Source organism: Sipha flava, unplaced genomic scaffold (genome assembly GCF_003268045.1).
Source record: "Sipha flava isolate LNK unplaced genomic scaffold, YSA_version1 129_pilon_pilon, whole genome shotgun sequence".
Classification (NCBI taxonomy): domain Eukaryota; kingdom Metazoa; phylum Arthropoda; class Insecta; order Hemiptera; family Aphididae; genus Sipha; species Sipha flava.
The window spans coordinates 770,490-786,547 of record NW_020271755.1 but is presented as its reverse complement, the minus strand read 5'-3'; the positions used below and the strand labels follow the sequence as shown (position 1 = coordinate 786,547).

General features: G+C 40.5%; 1 protein-coding gene across 1 annotated transcript in view; it reads left to right on the top strand.

Moving 5' to 3' along the window:
* Window positions 1-16,058, top strand: part of LOC112694408 (dachshund homolog 2) — a 104,991-nt gene that overhangs the window by 35,309 nt on the left and 53,624 nt on the right. Inside the window, exon 3 of the mRNA XM_025569858.1 lies at window positions 10,204-10,352. Coding sequence (XP_025425643.1) covers window positions 10,204-10,352 — 149 coding nt within the window. The remainder of the gene's footprint in view (window positions 1-10,203; window positions 10,353-16,058) is intronic.

The window sequence follows — 16,058 nt, the reverse complement described above, 5'->3', positions numbered from 1 at the left end:
GAATATAAATGCACTGCGAATACGACTATAATATTACTACATATTTTATGTATACGATGAATAGGGGTGGTGTTCGGGTTTGATTAGAGTAAATACATTTTTTTTTTATTATTGTCATTACAATTTTATCAAAATAGTCGAATCTTTTGACTGATGGCTTGATCGAACGTTTACAGCTCATGGGAAATGAGACGTACTTAATGGTATCAGCGGTGAATAATTAAGGTGTTTTGAATGCTCTCGCGAAACATTCTGCTTGTGCGTGTAAATTAATACATAATATTATATATATATATATTTTATATTATATATACATAGTGTTTGCGCGATGCAGATTAACTACAGACGTTAAATGATACGGTCACAGCCGCCGCCATCGTGCAGTCGTATACGTAAATTGATGATGGATAAAGGGACGGCCCGAGGTACTATTAATAAGAGAGTAACGCTGCATAGACTATATCTAAGACTTATGTTTTTTCTCCTAGAAATGTACAAGTTAATGGCATACAAACGTGTATCTGGGAGCAATAAGAAATCCGTCATCATCGCTGACACAGAATATACGTATGTAGGGGTGATGATAATGAATATACGCGCGCGACGATCAACATTATATTTGAAGTTTTCTTTTTTATTTCTGTTCTCATTGTTCCTGCACCAGAATGTAATTCACGTTACACACACACACACACACACACATATATATATATATATATATATATATATATGTGTGTGTGTGTGTGAGTGTGTATACAGTAGTATGTACTGGAAGACCCCGTCAAATTATTGTTTGGCGCCATCGGTGTATAATCGATTGCGCGGTACGTGAGAGGACCTTTCAGAAATTGCAAAACACACACACGATTTACCCGTCTGTCACAAAAAACCATTTCTCTTCCCAATGTTATGCTCCTTCTCGTTCTTTTTTTTTCCAATTTTATTTATTTAATACTCTTTCGAGCCACGCAACGGCTTTTATTTTTTAACGGCCACCCGATGACTTGGCGGTTTTCGCCATTTATTCTCTTCTCTTCGATTCACACTTTCGGTATGTTTTTTCTTTTCCTTATACCGCTTGTCTATTAATCCGCAAACGCGGCTATCGTGTACATTGTCTCTCGTCGTCTCAGTCGAGATTGACGAAAATAAATGAAATCACTGTGCTGCACGTCCAACGGAACATCGGAAAGAGGAGAAACGGGTGAGTAGTGTTGCGTGGTGGAAATCATGTTTGGCCACACCAACGAATACCAATGAATATACGCGCGAGAAACCCCTATTGGCACAGAAACAGTAGAATATAGCACGCGGAGCAAGGACGCAAAAGAAATAAAAGCAATTTCCTGAAATAAATACACACACGTTCACGAAAACTTCCAATATATAACATATATACATTATTATTATATCTGACCAGTAATTTGATACGATTTTTATTATGGACATTTATCAATCGACTGACATATCGCGTGACGACGATTGGCCGCTCGGAAAATGTTTTATGATTTCCGACGGTGTATCATCATGACGTTATGGTATACGTGTATAATATTTTCTGGTGCTGTTTTGAAAATTCAAATAAAATTACAAAACAGTTCGCATGTTAACTGCTCCCGTGGGCCCGCTGATATGCCAAACTTCTTATCCGTGTGTATTGGGTTTAATCAACGGTAATGGTCGTGTGTGCGCGTATTATATTTTTATATATACACGAACAAATATGTTATTGCGCGTCTTACGTAAGAAACTCGTAAAGTCCATAAGTTTTATAATCCAAATCGAGTTTTATTATAATAATAATATCGTTCGACATGGACATATTATTATTTACTGCTCTACATGCACGTATATATGTATGTATGTATGTATGTATGTATGTAATATAAATATGTATAATTTTTTTTTTCTTTTACCGATTTTCCTTTTTTTAATATCTCCTCCGGGCGACTCGTATTTCATTTAAGGCATTTACCATAGACCGTGGAGGGCAAAAATAATATAAATTATATCTTTTTTCTCGACCCCGCGTCAGCTACCTCTGGCACCGCCATCACCGCCACCGTCACAAACAATATGTAAAAATGAAAAGTTATTAAAAACAACAACCGTTACTGGAAAAACTTATCCATCTGCCGGAAAGAGGCTCCGGTGTGTTTAATTCTATATACATCTTGTACACAACTTTTAATACTCAAATGGCTTTTTGGATGGTAAAAAGGTGTATTATAGTTTTTTCTCGTACGCATTTGCATGCGCCTTCCAAGAGGAAATAAAGGCAAAAAGACGGTTGAGTAATTTGAAAACGCCATTAGATAGCAAATAAGCTGCGAGGAAAGGTCGTTTCTATTATAGCAGTGAAAAAAATAGCAGCCGCGAGGGGTGTTAAAAATTTATTGTTTTTAATTTTTTTGATTTTTTTCGTTTTTATTTTTTATATTCTTGAAGAATACTTGGCGTCGGTAATTATCTTTTTTATTTTTATCGATATGGTTATTGGATGCTCTTTGAACAAATTACACCGAAATACATATAATATATCCGTTTCTTAATAAGCAATCAAAATACAAAAACGCTTAAATTATTAATAACCACATTAAACAACTCTCGAAAATAGTTTAATGAAATGTTTTTTTTTATTTTAAATGTTCACCGTTACCGCAAAAACGACGATATATTAAAACGCGTGGGTTAATGGGTCTTTGAAAGAGAAAAAACAAAAAATTATTTAATATTATGCTTTTACTTTGGGAACGTATAAAAGACGACAGAATTTGAAGTGGTGTAGTGTAATATTTTATGTATATGTGGACGGGTAAGATATGGATCAAAAGTGTGCGATATATATAGACAAGGAGTTTAGAAAATTATATTTACGTCTTCGAAGAGAAATGGCAAAAGGTGAGTAAAATTTTCGGGCTGGAAGACTTGCTAGGAGAACGGCGTGGTGGCGGTGGCATGCAAATTGCAAAACTTCTTTTTGCCCGCCGCCGCCGCCGGGGTCCGCGTGGCGATTTAATTACAGTATTAAGTTTCGGGGGGACTCGATTAATTATTCAGTGGCGTCAAAAAGGGCGAAACCGTAACTGTAGCGTAGTGGTTGTTCGAACTTTCCGGCGTGAGAACGGGTATATGATATTATTTTTTCTTTCCGCCAACCCTCCCCTCTTCACTATCGACTGAGAAATACGAATATTATTATACATATATACTCTAAGATCTCTGGTATTGCTAATTAAAACTTCATGAATAAAACACAGGTATTATTTTGGATGTAATAACACGCGGCGGCGGCCGTGTGTCGCTCGAAACTCCACAGAGTTACACACACACAAATATATATGTATATATAGGCATTGCGATAATAATTCATTGAGCGACCGGTGGTGGTAGAGTGACGGGGGAGGTGCCCAAAGCCCCAGAGGAGGAAATATTACGACCGAAACCGAAAGGGCTTTGCTTTTCCGCCATTAATTAGGGACAATATTACTCGTGTATTTCTTATTAATGCAGGGCGCGAGCGGGCCGCGATTATATTACTCGTTCCCTCTCACTCTTTCTTTCTCTTTCCGAGGTACACGTGACAGCTAATATACATATACCGTATTATGTAGATATATTTCTTGCTTTACGATTTACCGCGTACGGAGTATTGTTTTCATTTGATTTTTTCCGTCTCCTCGTTTATAACGTCCGTCGTCGCTGCAGCCTCGCCCCGAGTGCGAATTACGCGTGATGACGTCTCGACATGATCACACGACCCTCTCCCGGCGTAGTGCTACAATACCATATCTGCCGTATCAGCACGAACACCGGACGTAATGAAGTGGCTGGCGGCGAGCCGTTTCGCCTCCGCTCTCGGCCGCCGAGAGGGTTATTTTTGCTTTCCCGAAGACAAAAAAAAAAACGTCGTCATAATATATCCTCGACACAAGTCCATTGTTTCAAAAGGTGGTGCGATGCACGCGCGTACAGAAAAAATCGCGCGGTACCATCATAGGGCACGTTTCGTCGCGATGGCACATTGTCCGGGCGCATTCGATATTCCATAACCCGCCACGGCCTCCGGGGCTATTGTTCCTCTCTCTGTCGATCTCCGTGTCGCGCGCGTACACTGCAGATATCGTATTATTATACAAAGGCCCTTGGTGTGCGTCTTCTCCGCGTGCACACATACGAGATGGGTTTATAAAAACTACTTTTGTGTAATAAAACGCACTTGGTTTTAAATTTGTATTAATAGCAACCGCCACTAGTGCTACTACCGCGCGCATATTACTACTCGCTCGAGTGGCCCGCCGACCGTATGTCATCCGATACGGATCACCACCGCACCGCACCGGCGTGCAGTGTTGAGACAACAATATGCACTCGATCGGGACCAAATGAAGTGTCACGCCGCCGTTATGCGCGTATTATTATATTAATAAGAATAATAATAATAATTATAACAATAATAATAACGTACGAGACCGATAAACGGATGTAGACAAATATATACTATATATATATATATATATGTAGACGAGCTTGCGTACATTACAGTCGACCCGGATATACTTACACTAGGTATTCGTGTATTTGTAAGCGTATACGCCCAACTATTTCCAGAAGGGTAGCCGTAATATTACGTACGAAAATATGTGTTTTGTGTACATGAACGTTTTACCAAGTCTCTGTCCCCACAGCCGTGTCATGGTCGCATGGATATAGTGTACGGTTAAAACGAGTTGTGGTGAAGTGGCGGAATGAAGTTATATATGGATGTGTATCCAACGTATTCACAGCGTATAAAAGATAATAGCGCGTACGATGATTTACTAGGTAGGTCACGTGTTACCGATTTTTGTTTTAGTTCCTGACGCGGTGCCAACGAGCGCTATAAAATAACGAAACTGTGTGGATTCGTAAACATAATAATACCGTACGGTAATTGTATAAGACAATAAAAAAAAAAAAAAAAAACACTTTTATGACCAGCCGTATATCAGGAGATGTGAAATACCCTCGCTGATAATCGAGACAAACAATAACCGTTATAATAATAATTATAACGTGATACGCGCCCGACCGCTGTGTAACGCGACGTTTATACGCGGATTCGGGTAGACTATTTTGTACGTCGTTTCGGTCGTTTCGGCAATCATCGCGTTTTTGTAGTGTACACATGGTAAAACGCGCGTATATTAAACGAAATGCGTCACGTTTGACGGACGAGATCGTTTCGAGCGCGCGCGTATACATAACTTGAAAAATATGTATTGTAAACTTCTCGAGCCACCCCTATTACGATACAGTGGCGTCGTCTGGTCGAAAATCAACTGTTCGCAACGTGCGCGTATGTTAAGTATCCGTAACGTAAACGGTCCTAATAATAATATTCGAATGTTTTTTCTCGTCACACGCTCCTAATGAAAATCTCGAGTAGAACATCCAACTCTCGTGCGGATTGTTTACACCCGTTGAGTGTATGCGTGTGCCTGCGCACTCGAAATGCAACCCTAAAAGGGTAGAATAGTTCTGAGCATTATGGCTGCGTATAATAGCGTAGTCGTCGTTAGCTGGTGAGCGATACGAACGTACGTGGGTAAAACACACACACACACACGCAAATGCTGTAATCATATCATTCTATCATCGGATACTATATACGCGCACACCGATCTCGTGGTGTTGTTTTTGTTTTTATTTTATTTTTTTAAATAAACAATTTCAATAGCTCTCGGTATCTCTCCTCTCTAATATTATATTTCTCGACCCTATACACTATAGTGGTGCCATGCGGGACATGTGTCCCGGGCCACATGGGGTAAATATCATCGTCACAGACGTACAAAAGATTGACGGCGCCTTGTTGATGACGATTCCGTAGCCCGGACGTCTGTTACGTATCAAAAAGATTATTACTATCATCGCCATCGCTACAGGCAGAACGCGTGACAAATATTACCAATAACAGCGCCATAAAGATGCACGGCCCTTTGTGAAACAGTTTTTTCGTTTTTTAATGTCGTAAGCATTAAAAATGCAACTAATTTTAGAAAATCGTGGTAAAAAGCAGTAGCGGCGGCTTTGGAAGCGTGTGTTTCGGCTCAGCTCGACTCTTTGACAGGTTTCGTGTTGTAATTAAATCATTAAATACGGTTATCACCGCGAGCAGAAGAAGGAGAAGAATGAAAGCACTTTCAGAGAAGGCAAGGCTTCTCTTTGTGTGGTCATCGATTGGCCGCCGTTCCGAATGGAGGATCTCGTTTCTTGTACCGAAAGCGAGGGCGAATAAAGAATTAAAATTAAAACGAAACAGATTTCAAAAACAGTTTCGTTTTGCAGTCTCAAAAGGTCGTAAATTTTACTCTAGAATACGTTCTAAGTGGCGGTTTCCCATTTCATATGTACTACGCCCGCGGAGTTATGAGACCAGACCGTTCGTCGAAGGGCTATCAATCAAAATGGTTTTATACATCGTGTCCCTTGTATCGTATATAACAATATATATTTATTCTTATCTAGTTTCCACGTTCAAACTAGCCGAACACATTATAGTCGCGTCGAAAACAGTCGGAATATTGGATTATGTATAGCCCGACCCCATCATACACGTGCGTGCGTAGTGCGAAAATAATACACTCGCACCCTTTACGGGCGCGCGAGTCAAACGATCCTTTTTCGATAACAACTCATTTTTTGGGCCGTTTTTTAATGGTTTTTTCGCTTACAAATAATAATAATACTACACGTTTCCCTCGATTCGTAATAATGTATTGTTATTGTATATATTATTATACTTTTGCGCACAATCGTCTCGTGTTACAGTTGATCGTCCGTAACCCTATCGGCGGTGACGACGTGTGTGCTGCTCCGGCCGAGAGTCATTGTCATCGTCGGCATGTGCTTACATATATTCCGTGTCTGTTAGCTTTGCTCGGCGAATAATGCTGTACGCGCAATAACAATAATAATAATAATAATAAAAAAAAAGGGTGTACGCGAGTCCGGACAATGTGCCCTCCTATTGTACGACGTACACCGATATGACGGCGGCACGTGATAGTGCAGAAATAATAACAAACGTTTATATTTCTATTATATTTCCATTGCGCGCGAAAACCCGTCCAGATCCAATCGTTCCGATAACGACTCAACGTTTCCCCGGGGTGTTTTTGGTGTTTTTTTTTTACGTTTTCGGTAAGGATTTATTTTTTTCACCGAAATCGTCACGGGGTTGACAACGACACAAAGTTTAACGAACCCGTCGGTACTACGTGTATCATACAATTTAAACGCGTACATCGTACGTAATATATTATTATTGTGTGCGATACGGAAAACGGATGTGTTGTATCTTAATCGTCTGTTTGTTCCGCACCGTTCGCTTCCTCCGAAAATGCGTGTACAAACGTCCAAAGAGTGTCACCGTCGCACTATTTTAATATATTATATTATTGTGCGCACACAAAGTAGGTGTTGATAGCTTTGTTCCGCGCGGTAAACATGCGGACAATGTTCGTTTTCCACTTTTTCCTCTGATAAACTCGTACGCCATGTAGAAGCGTCGTGTACACACAGCTGCAGTCTACGCACTCGACTTTTTCTGAAAGTCTCTAATCGATTTCACTTTAAGCGTTCTTCGACTGTTTCCGTCCTATTTCATGCAGTGCGACATTACTTCCGATCAAATATAAATTACGGCAGCTGCTGCTTGGGCGCTCGCAGTACGGTGTACCGTGGCATTCGTTTTGATCGAGTCGATCCGAGACTTCAATTGGTAATAATTCTCTTTCGTTGTATAAACAAATGTTTTGTCGCGCGCGAGTACAATTTACATATTATAGTAGTGGTAATACGGGATAAAGAAAAAGTCAACAACAAAGAGTAATGCGAATGGAATAATAGGCGTTTTGCATTGTGTGTCCCTCGGAGATGATGTTATTATGTTACGCGGTAAAAAAAAAATCGAGACCCCCGGCGATGTATCAATATTTCTGGTAAACGAGGAAAAGAAAAACTCGGGAGCCCATTGTTGGGCAGCCAATTTGAATTATTTACTTCCTCCGTTGAACCAACAAATGAATGTAGAATATGCCCGTCTGTCCTATATATAGGTACCTAGAAAGTCATAAATCTAGCGATTTTTTTCCCTTCGTTCTCGACCGGTATTTATTTATTTTTTACGAATTATTCGTGTTCTCCACCGCTGCTTTTCTCTCTCTCTCCCTCTCTCTCTCTCTCTTTTTTTTTTTTATTATTGTACACGGGCCGTTTACGTTCTTTCCGTGCGCATTAATATGCGAAAACCGCAGTTTTTCTCCCCGTTGGATATGAAAAAAAGTACAACAAATCTGCTATGAAAAAAAGAAATCAAGGGTGGTTACATAAAAGTCATACTATTACCCCCAACATCAGCTCGTTGTTCAACCCGACATCATAACACTTTGACATAATTTATTTGACTGTTAAGCATTTGAAAGGGAAATGCCGATTTTTAAATCATATTTTTATTAATATTTTTATTATGCAAATTATACAATAATTATTAAGTCACCATGAACATCGTGTAAATTATTCACAAGAAAAGTGGTGCTTTTTTCATTTCAACTCCCTTAGGTCGCAATCATTAAAAAGAATTATTGGAAATTAGTTTCGGTAAATATTTAAATTTCAAAAATGAATTATCAAAGTATACCTATAGAAAATAAACCATTAATCACAAGCATCACGGCCAAATGTAATTTGTCGAAAAAATAACAACCAAATAATAACTAATACAGTGATGGTAACATAATTATTGTAGAACACGGCCAGTGGGTGTTACTATTGTCCCGTGCGCATACAATAGTGTAACAATGATGTGGAGTAAAATGACACACATACCTACAGGGCGTACTAATTCGACCACCGCTGTTGTATATTTTTAAAATAATACGACTTATTTTTCTTAAGTGAAATCGTATATCAGTCAGGGAAATAAACGGGAGTACGTAGCGGTTTCAATAACAACGGGACGAGACCCGCGCTCGCGGAGCAATCTCATCTATCAGTGTTAAGCGACCCCCGAGACGTCCCGCCAAGGGATGGGATTTACTCGTGGAATGCGTGCGCGGCACAAGGTACGGGAGTCAATTAAAAAGAAAAACATCGAACGAGGTGCGGATTTAACGGACTGTGCTCGGCCGTGGCGGAAACCAATGAAAACGAGGTCGTAAATAAAACAACTGCGTCGCGAGGCAGTGCACGCATACACACAAGTGTGCTTGGCTTTGTCCCCACCTCCACCCCCGTTATGCGCAGGAGTCGGCTGTTCTCTTTTCGTGTTATATTGTTGTGACAAGCGTGGCCGGTACGTGCTGCACAAGTCTTATCAATACTCGACCAGCTAGTCGCGTTATCAACGGCGTACCGACCGTGGGACAACGGTGAGAACGTATACACGAAAGAACACGATGAAATAAATATCGTCGCTGACAGTTATAATAGAAACGACCCGTTGAATTATGAGTTTGCGGTTTGCTCCGCGGCGGCGGTGTATAATACGCTTCCTTTACGTCGCGAGAGAGGGTGAAAGAAAGGGGGAGGGAAAAAAAAACGTCCAAAGAAATCGTGTTTTCGTGGTGATTTTTACCCCTCAACCCCACCCACGGCCGAAAAACGCACACATGTAATCTGCCGCGCGCGTTTCGCGTTATCTAACATAAACTTTCGATCCGAACACTATAGGCGCGAGATTAAATCCCCGAGAACACATCACGTTCCGTTCCCCCTTTTCGTTTCGTATTTATTCTGTAGTATTTTTATTTTATCCCTGTATACGGCGGAAATCGTTTTTAAAAACCATAATAATCCTATGCAATAACTTGGACCGCACGAATGGCTTTTTTTTCTCTACCGACGAATCCGGGAGCATGCGGAATTATAAGGGGGAAAAAAATACGCAAAATCTAATAAGAACAAGTTGTTAACGAATATGTGTTTGTTATTTGTGTACTCAATCGAACGAGTACAAACATCAGTGAAACATTCGTATTTCGGCATGTGTGTGAGTGTGTGTTTAAACAAAGACTAAATTTATAAATAACACGTTCTTTCCATGCATGCGTTCATACACCCACGCTCACACCCGTAGTTATATTACTTTTTGTTTGCTTTTGTCGGATTATCATTGAAACAATTTTCGTTAATCAATTTTTTTTCACCTCGTTTTTTCAGTTCTCGACCAGGAAGACCACCGAAGAGAGCGTCGTCCGTAGGCCTTTCTCTGGCCGCGTCGGCCTCACATTTAAGTCATCAGCTGAAGAAACATCGTCTCGAAAATGGAGATTACGTCGCCGGAGTTTATGAAAACGGACATTTGCAAGGTAATTTTTATAGTGTTAAACATATTATAGTTTAATGTATAGTATATACGCAGATAGAAGGAAGAAAAACACGTTTACCGCTGCATGCACTTGTTGGCAGGGTTAGAGGTCGCGGACACGGTATTTTTTCTAACACTCTCCACAATATGGTTTTAATTTATTTATCATTATTTTTTAATTCGTATCCATGTTATGAGAGATATTTTTTCATCTTTTCGATCGTGTTCTTTCGTTGTCAGACGCCGTTTAATGATAAACGATGTACGATTCGTTTTCTATGTATTATATTAATTTAATAACAGCGTTCATTTGGTAATTTTAAAGTAAATGTATAAAGAATCATTTAATCAGTTCTTATGCTATGAGTTTGGTTGGTTAGTTAGCGTTGTACGTACTAAATTAATGGGTATACTCGACGAATACTTTTTAATTTAACTAATTAGTGAAGTGTCTTATAACACGGAAATAATTGCCGTTACAGTTTTTTTCTCTTTCTTTCGGGAATAATGATTATTTATCGTAGTCCATGCAATGAGCATACAATGATAAGTATATCCCCGATCAAGTATTGTAATGATCTTGAATTGTTTGTAATTTGTACCTATACCAAAAAAATACGAATTCGAATGGTTTTTGAAAACACGCATAGACATTACAATTGTTGTTATAGAAAAAAAAAACCCACACACTTGTCCGATTTCATTTTTTTATAAAAAATTAATAATAACCGAAATCCAATGATTTTTAGCTTCTTCTCTCCCCCTTCCCTCGAATAATTGTTTACCGTCCAAAAGTGGGTATTATCGTCTTTTTCTCAATGCTGCGGATTATACATATGTATACGTTATACGTGCGTTGTTCTTTTTCGTTTCCCTCGTCTTTTGTACAGACATATCGTTACAATATTTTTATTCGGCCGCAGCTGTTCGGCGATCAATCATCTGACAAAAGGAGAACACTCGTGTGCATGCCCATTATACTTGTGTTTAGTTTATAACATTTATAACATTGCCTCGTGAATTTTTTTTCTCTCAAACGATACTTATTTTTCCCTTGTCTCCAAGAACCACCGGTGCGGGTATCACGAATTCGCATATTTTATTTTTTTTTGCTGCAAAATTACATAATCACGTTAATTAAAAGCCGACGAGGTGCGCGCGTCCGCTTTGCACCCTTGATCTGGCGCGCGCGCATCTTCAATCGTCGACAGAAAAGTGCATTAGATTTAATTTAAAATGAAAACGGGGAAAAAATACATACCCACATATATATGTATATCTCGTGATATTTCTCTCCGGGTATTATATAATCAAGAGTTTTTCCGTTAAGAACGTGCACGGTTCGTTAAGCACGCGTCTGCTGTCGTCACCATCACGCTGCTTGCGCCCAAAGACATCGGACACTGTGTCTTTTGAGCGTCGGGTTACCGAGAGAAATGTGCGAAAACGGGTGTGTAAAAAATTAAAGCTCGTTTTTTCGAAAGAGAAACAAAATCCGACTGCAACGGTCGCCTCGAAAACTTCCTGTCGACGTGACCATGCCAGTGACGGCGCGCGACGTTGACGCGCTACCATACTACATCATGTTCGACCAACAGTACAATACAATAATAACAATATTATAATACTACTACTGTGTACGAGTCGCGCGCGTAATAGAAACAAAAAAACGGGGTCCGTTTCTCACACACAGGATAGACGCACTTAAAACGTATCAATAGTGCGTTTCCTGTCACCCGAATAATAATAATACGTACACTGTTGCGCGTTGTTTTTATTCCACGCCGGTTTTTTTTTTATTTATTTATTTTTTTATTATTATTGTTTAATTCCATTATTATGGTTCAATTGGCGAAGCACTGCGTATACACGCGGTAACACACGCGCGTATGTACACATACAGTAGCAATACATGCCCACGGATAGGTATACGCGCGCGTACAGTGCGTCCCGTTCGGACAATGCGAACTTTTGTTGTTTTTTTCGCTCGTTATCGTTAATTGGACACACGCACACACACGTATATAGTGTATACATTTACATGTCTAATAACCACCGAATGACACATTGCCCCCCTCGTTTCCCCGGTGTACAGTTGTTATTGTTGTATTACTTTTTAAACAAACCGTATCGATTGTACTAACTCCTACTACCCCTTATCCGTCCCCACCCCATCTCGTGGCGAACCGTTGTTCGCGTCACTTTTCAAGACTTACGCCGTAGCTCGTGTGGCTACGAGTAAACACAACGAGCGGTCATACAAGTGCGTGGTGGTGGTGATGGTGGCGGCGGTGTACAATATGCGCGTGTACCATATATTATGTATAATATGTGTATTTTTTAATTTCAAATATACTATTAACGCTGTACCGCATACACACACACACACACACACACACACTCACATATATATATAAGTACGTGTGCAATTAAAAACTCGTTCCCGTGTATGCTTAATAATAAGAAATAACAGTATACGCACGCGGTTAAGCGTTCTTCTTTAAAAAGCCTTTTCACGTATTCACGCACACGCGCGTACTGTTCACACACTACCGGACGGACACGCGCGCCACTATTACAGCGCTCGTCTTTGCGTGTATGTGTAGTTTTGTTGTTTTGAACGTTGTACTTTATTTACACTGGTGACGGGAAAAAGGGTTGAAAAATGACGAGTGTTTCACCTGGACTACTCCTGCTGCAAAAGCGCGGGGGCGACGACGGCTTTTGTTGCCGACTTTATTTTTTTAATTTTTTTTTAATTGGTCTGCCGCGTGTGGAGGGTCCGCGACGACTTGTTTCCTAATAAACCGAAGTATTGGTAGCTCGTCGCTCAATGAATCGACACAATCGTTTATAAAAACACAATACCGCGCTTCGCTTGGTTGCCGTTTTTTTTTTTTTATTCTATTTTCCTGTTTTCACACGCCCTCTCCGCGCGTGCTACGTCAAAGTTCGAAATAAATATAAGCACGTGAATATGTGTATGTGTATGTGTGTAATGATTATATGGCGTGTATACAAAATGTCTTGGTCGACAAGAAATTATAATAAAAAATACACCGCACCTTGTCGGCGTGTCATTCGAAAAATAAAGACCGCGGACGGCGACTTTTACGCGATGTCGTCGTCACACGGTCGGTATGAACGATAATAATAATATAATAATGAGATAATAATGACTGTACCGTACCGCTATTATTCTTGTTAAATATTCGATATGAAACACTGCAGCCATTGAGTCTTGTGTGGGCTATCGGGGCTTTCGTGAAGACAGGAAATACGTGTATTTGTTTGGTGGATATACCGTAAATAATCTCACTCGAGACGTATACATAGCGCAGGAGAACAAGACTGCATCACACAAGTCTCCTTAGGGATAATTGAACGAGATTCTTTTCATGTGTACATATATATTCCCCCCCCCCCCCCCCATGTGTGTGCAATATCTTGCAACGGTGGCGGACGCGTTGAGTTTTTCTAAACGTTAGTATTCGCGTGTTTCACACAATGGTCACGCAATAGTCGAAAACAGTGTGTGTATGATATCGGTGTGCTCGCGTTCTGGCTATTGCACCCGATTATTATTAACGGTACACACATGGAATATGTTTTGCGCTAAAATCTCCATCCGCCCCTTTTTTCCTGTGTGCACGATGTGTCAAAGGGGTCGTTAAACCTTGGTCATCGCCACCGTCGTGTACACATGAACGTTTTACCGTCGTCGCATTGCGTTGTGTGTATTGCGCGAAATCAGTATGGGAAATCGTTTTGTTTGGGTCGCCAGACGTGACAGTACAGTTTTTTTTTCGTTTACCTAAGACGGCTAAAACGGATCTAACGCTCGGAAGGAACTAATTTGCCGGAAACGAGAAAAAATTTATTTTACATATAATAGAGTCGTTCAAAGTAAAAAACAAATCGAACTATCGAATTATAATACACTCGACTAGACAACTGGATACGCTATATAATATAATCTGCTGACACGGCACCAGAATTCATTATACTATACATACCGTGCTATGAACTCGGAGGATACCTTTTAGACCGTTATTCACCACCTATCTACTGCGCGACCGACAAGATTTCTGTTGGACTTAATTTTTTTTTCACCTCGAAGTGGTTTTTATTATTCCAGCATGGAAGGTTATTATAGCGAGTTCTTCCGTAGCGATGTGCACCGCAGATGTTAAAAACGTACAATCCGGTACACGGCCTCCAGGTCGATACGTGCGGTGTAACGTGTACATTATACGATTTTGTACGATGGTCGTTTTATCGAGATACATAGAAATGAGACGAAAATATTTTGTAGAAAATCAAACAGGATAGTTAACAACCGTCGGCTAATGATTGTCTGAACATGCGATATCGTCGATGTATAATATATATAAACAACTGCTGCGCCGATTCTGGTCGGGCAACCTGTGCACCCTGCGAATTATGACGACGGTGCGTTTGACACTAATACGCATGCATATTGTTGTACGAAGTATACTTGTTTTATTTTCAAATTCTGTTCGTATTATAAGTGTCCATCAGCGCTCTAAGAACGAACGTAATATACTACGAGACTGACACTTTTGGAAGTTTTGCACGATGATGTTTTAAAAGTTGCACGCGATTTTCCGTGGAAGCCGAAACGAATAAGATAGTAATAATATTGCAATACGAAGAACGGTGTGCCTTGTACAGTACAAGTAATGCGATCAATAAATGAATAGTTATGAATCGCGTTTCATCAAAATCCCTTGAGCGAGCGGTGGTTTAATAATGAGTCCGTGTGAAGTATATACTCGTAATAGTATTTGTAGCGACACCAGAGCTCCGTTTAATGTTTTTGTGGAACGCAAATTTTACATTGTGCCGTAATAATATCGTATAAAGACTGGCTGCTCTATGTCGCCGTCATTTTTACGCTGTTATGACGTACGCGAGACTGACGGTCATCTCTTTCAACGCTGTGAAATGATAACGTGCATGAGCACGTTATCACCGAGGGACCAGAAAGGATGTACGTCGCATTTTGGGGGGGAAGGATTGGATATCCGACCGGAAACTACACCTCCTGCAGTGTATACTACCCCCTGTGTACGCGACGATTCCGGAGGCCGTGCGTGAATAATGAATTGCTGTCGTTTTGCCGGTCAACGGGTTAAATAGTTAAACACGCGCGGGGATCCCGGCGAGATAGGGCACGCATCCCGCCCGTTACGCTTCACCCGTCGGTTTTCCTCGTAATCGCTTAAGCCACAGCCCTTCGCATGTAGCCCCCCCTTCTCTGAAATTAAAACTACTCCGCCGCGTCTATACTGGCGTACCCATTGCTTGTACGTTCGGACAACGTTCAGTTCTTGTTTTCTGTTTGTTCAATCTTTCCGGGTGAAAACGAAATCGTCCGTGTTACACAAATATCCACTGTTCTGCGTACGTTATACGTCGCCCACGAGCAAAACCGAACGCGGTTCCGACTGCGCTGCGAGCTGAAGTTTTTTTTTTTTTAGGTTTCTCGTGTCGATATCGTGCTACGCGCGAATACGTGCACACGTCGTACTGTTGTTATTAATATTTATTAAACATTTTGCCGTGCACGGAACACATAATTTACGTTTCGTAAAAAACAATTCGTGGCGGCGGACGGTGTAATGGAAAACGCACACTACTTGTGCGACCCACGTCATAAAAACGCGTATACGTTCTTTCGCAA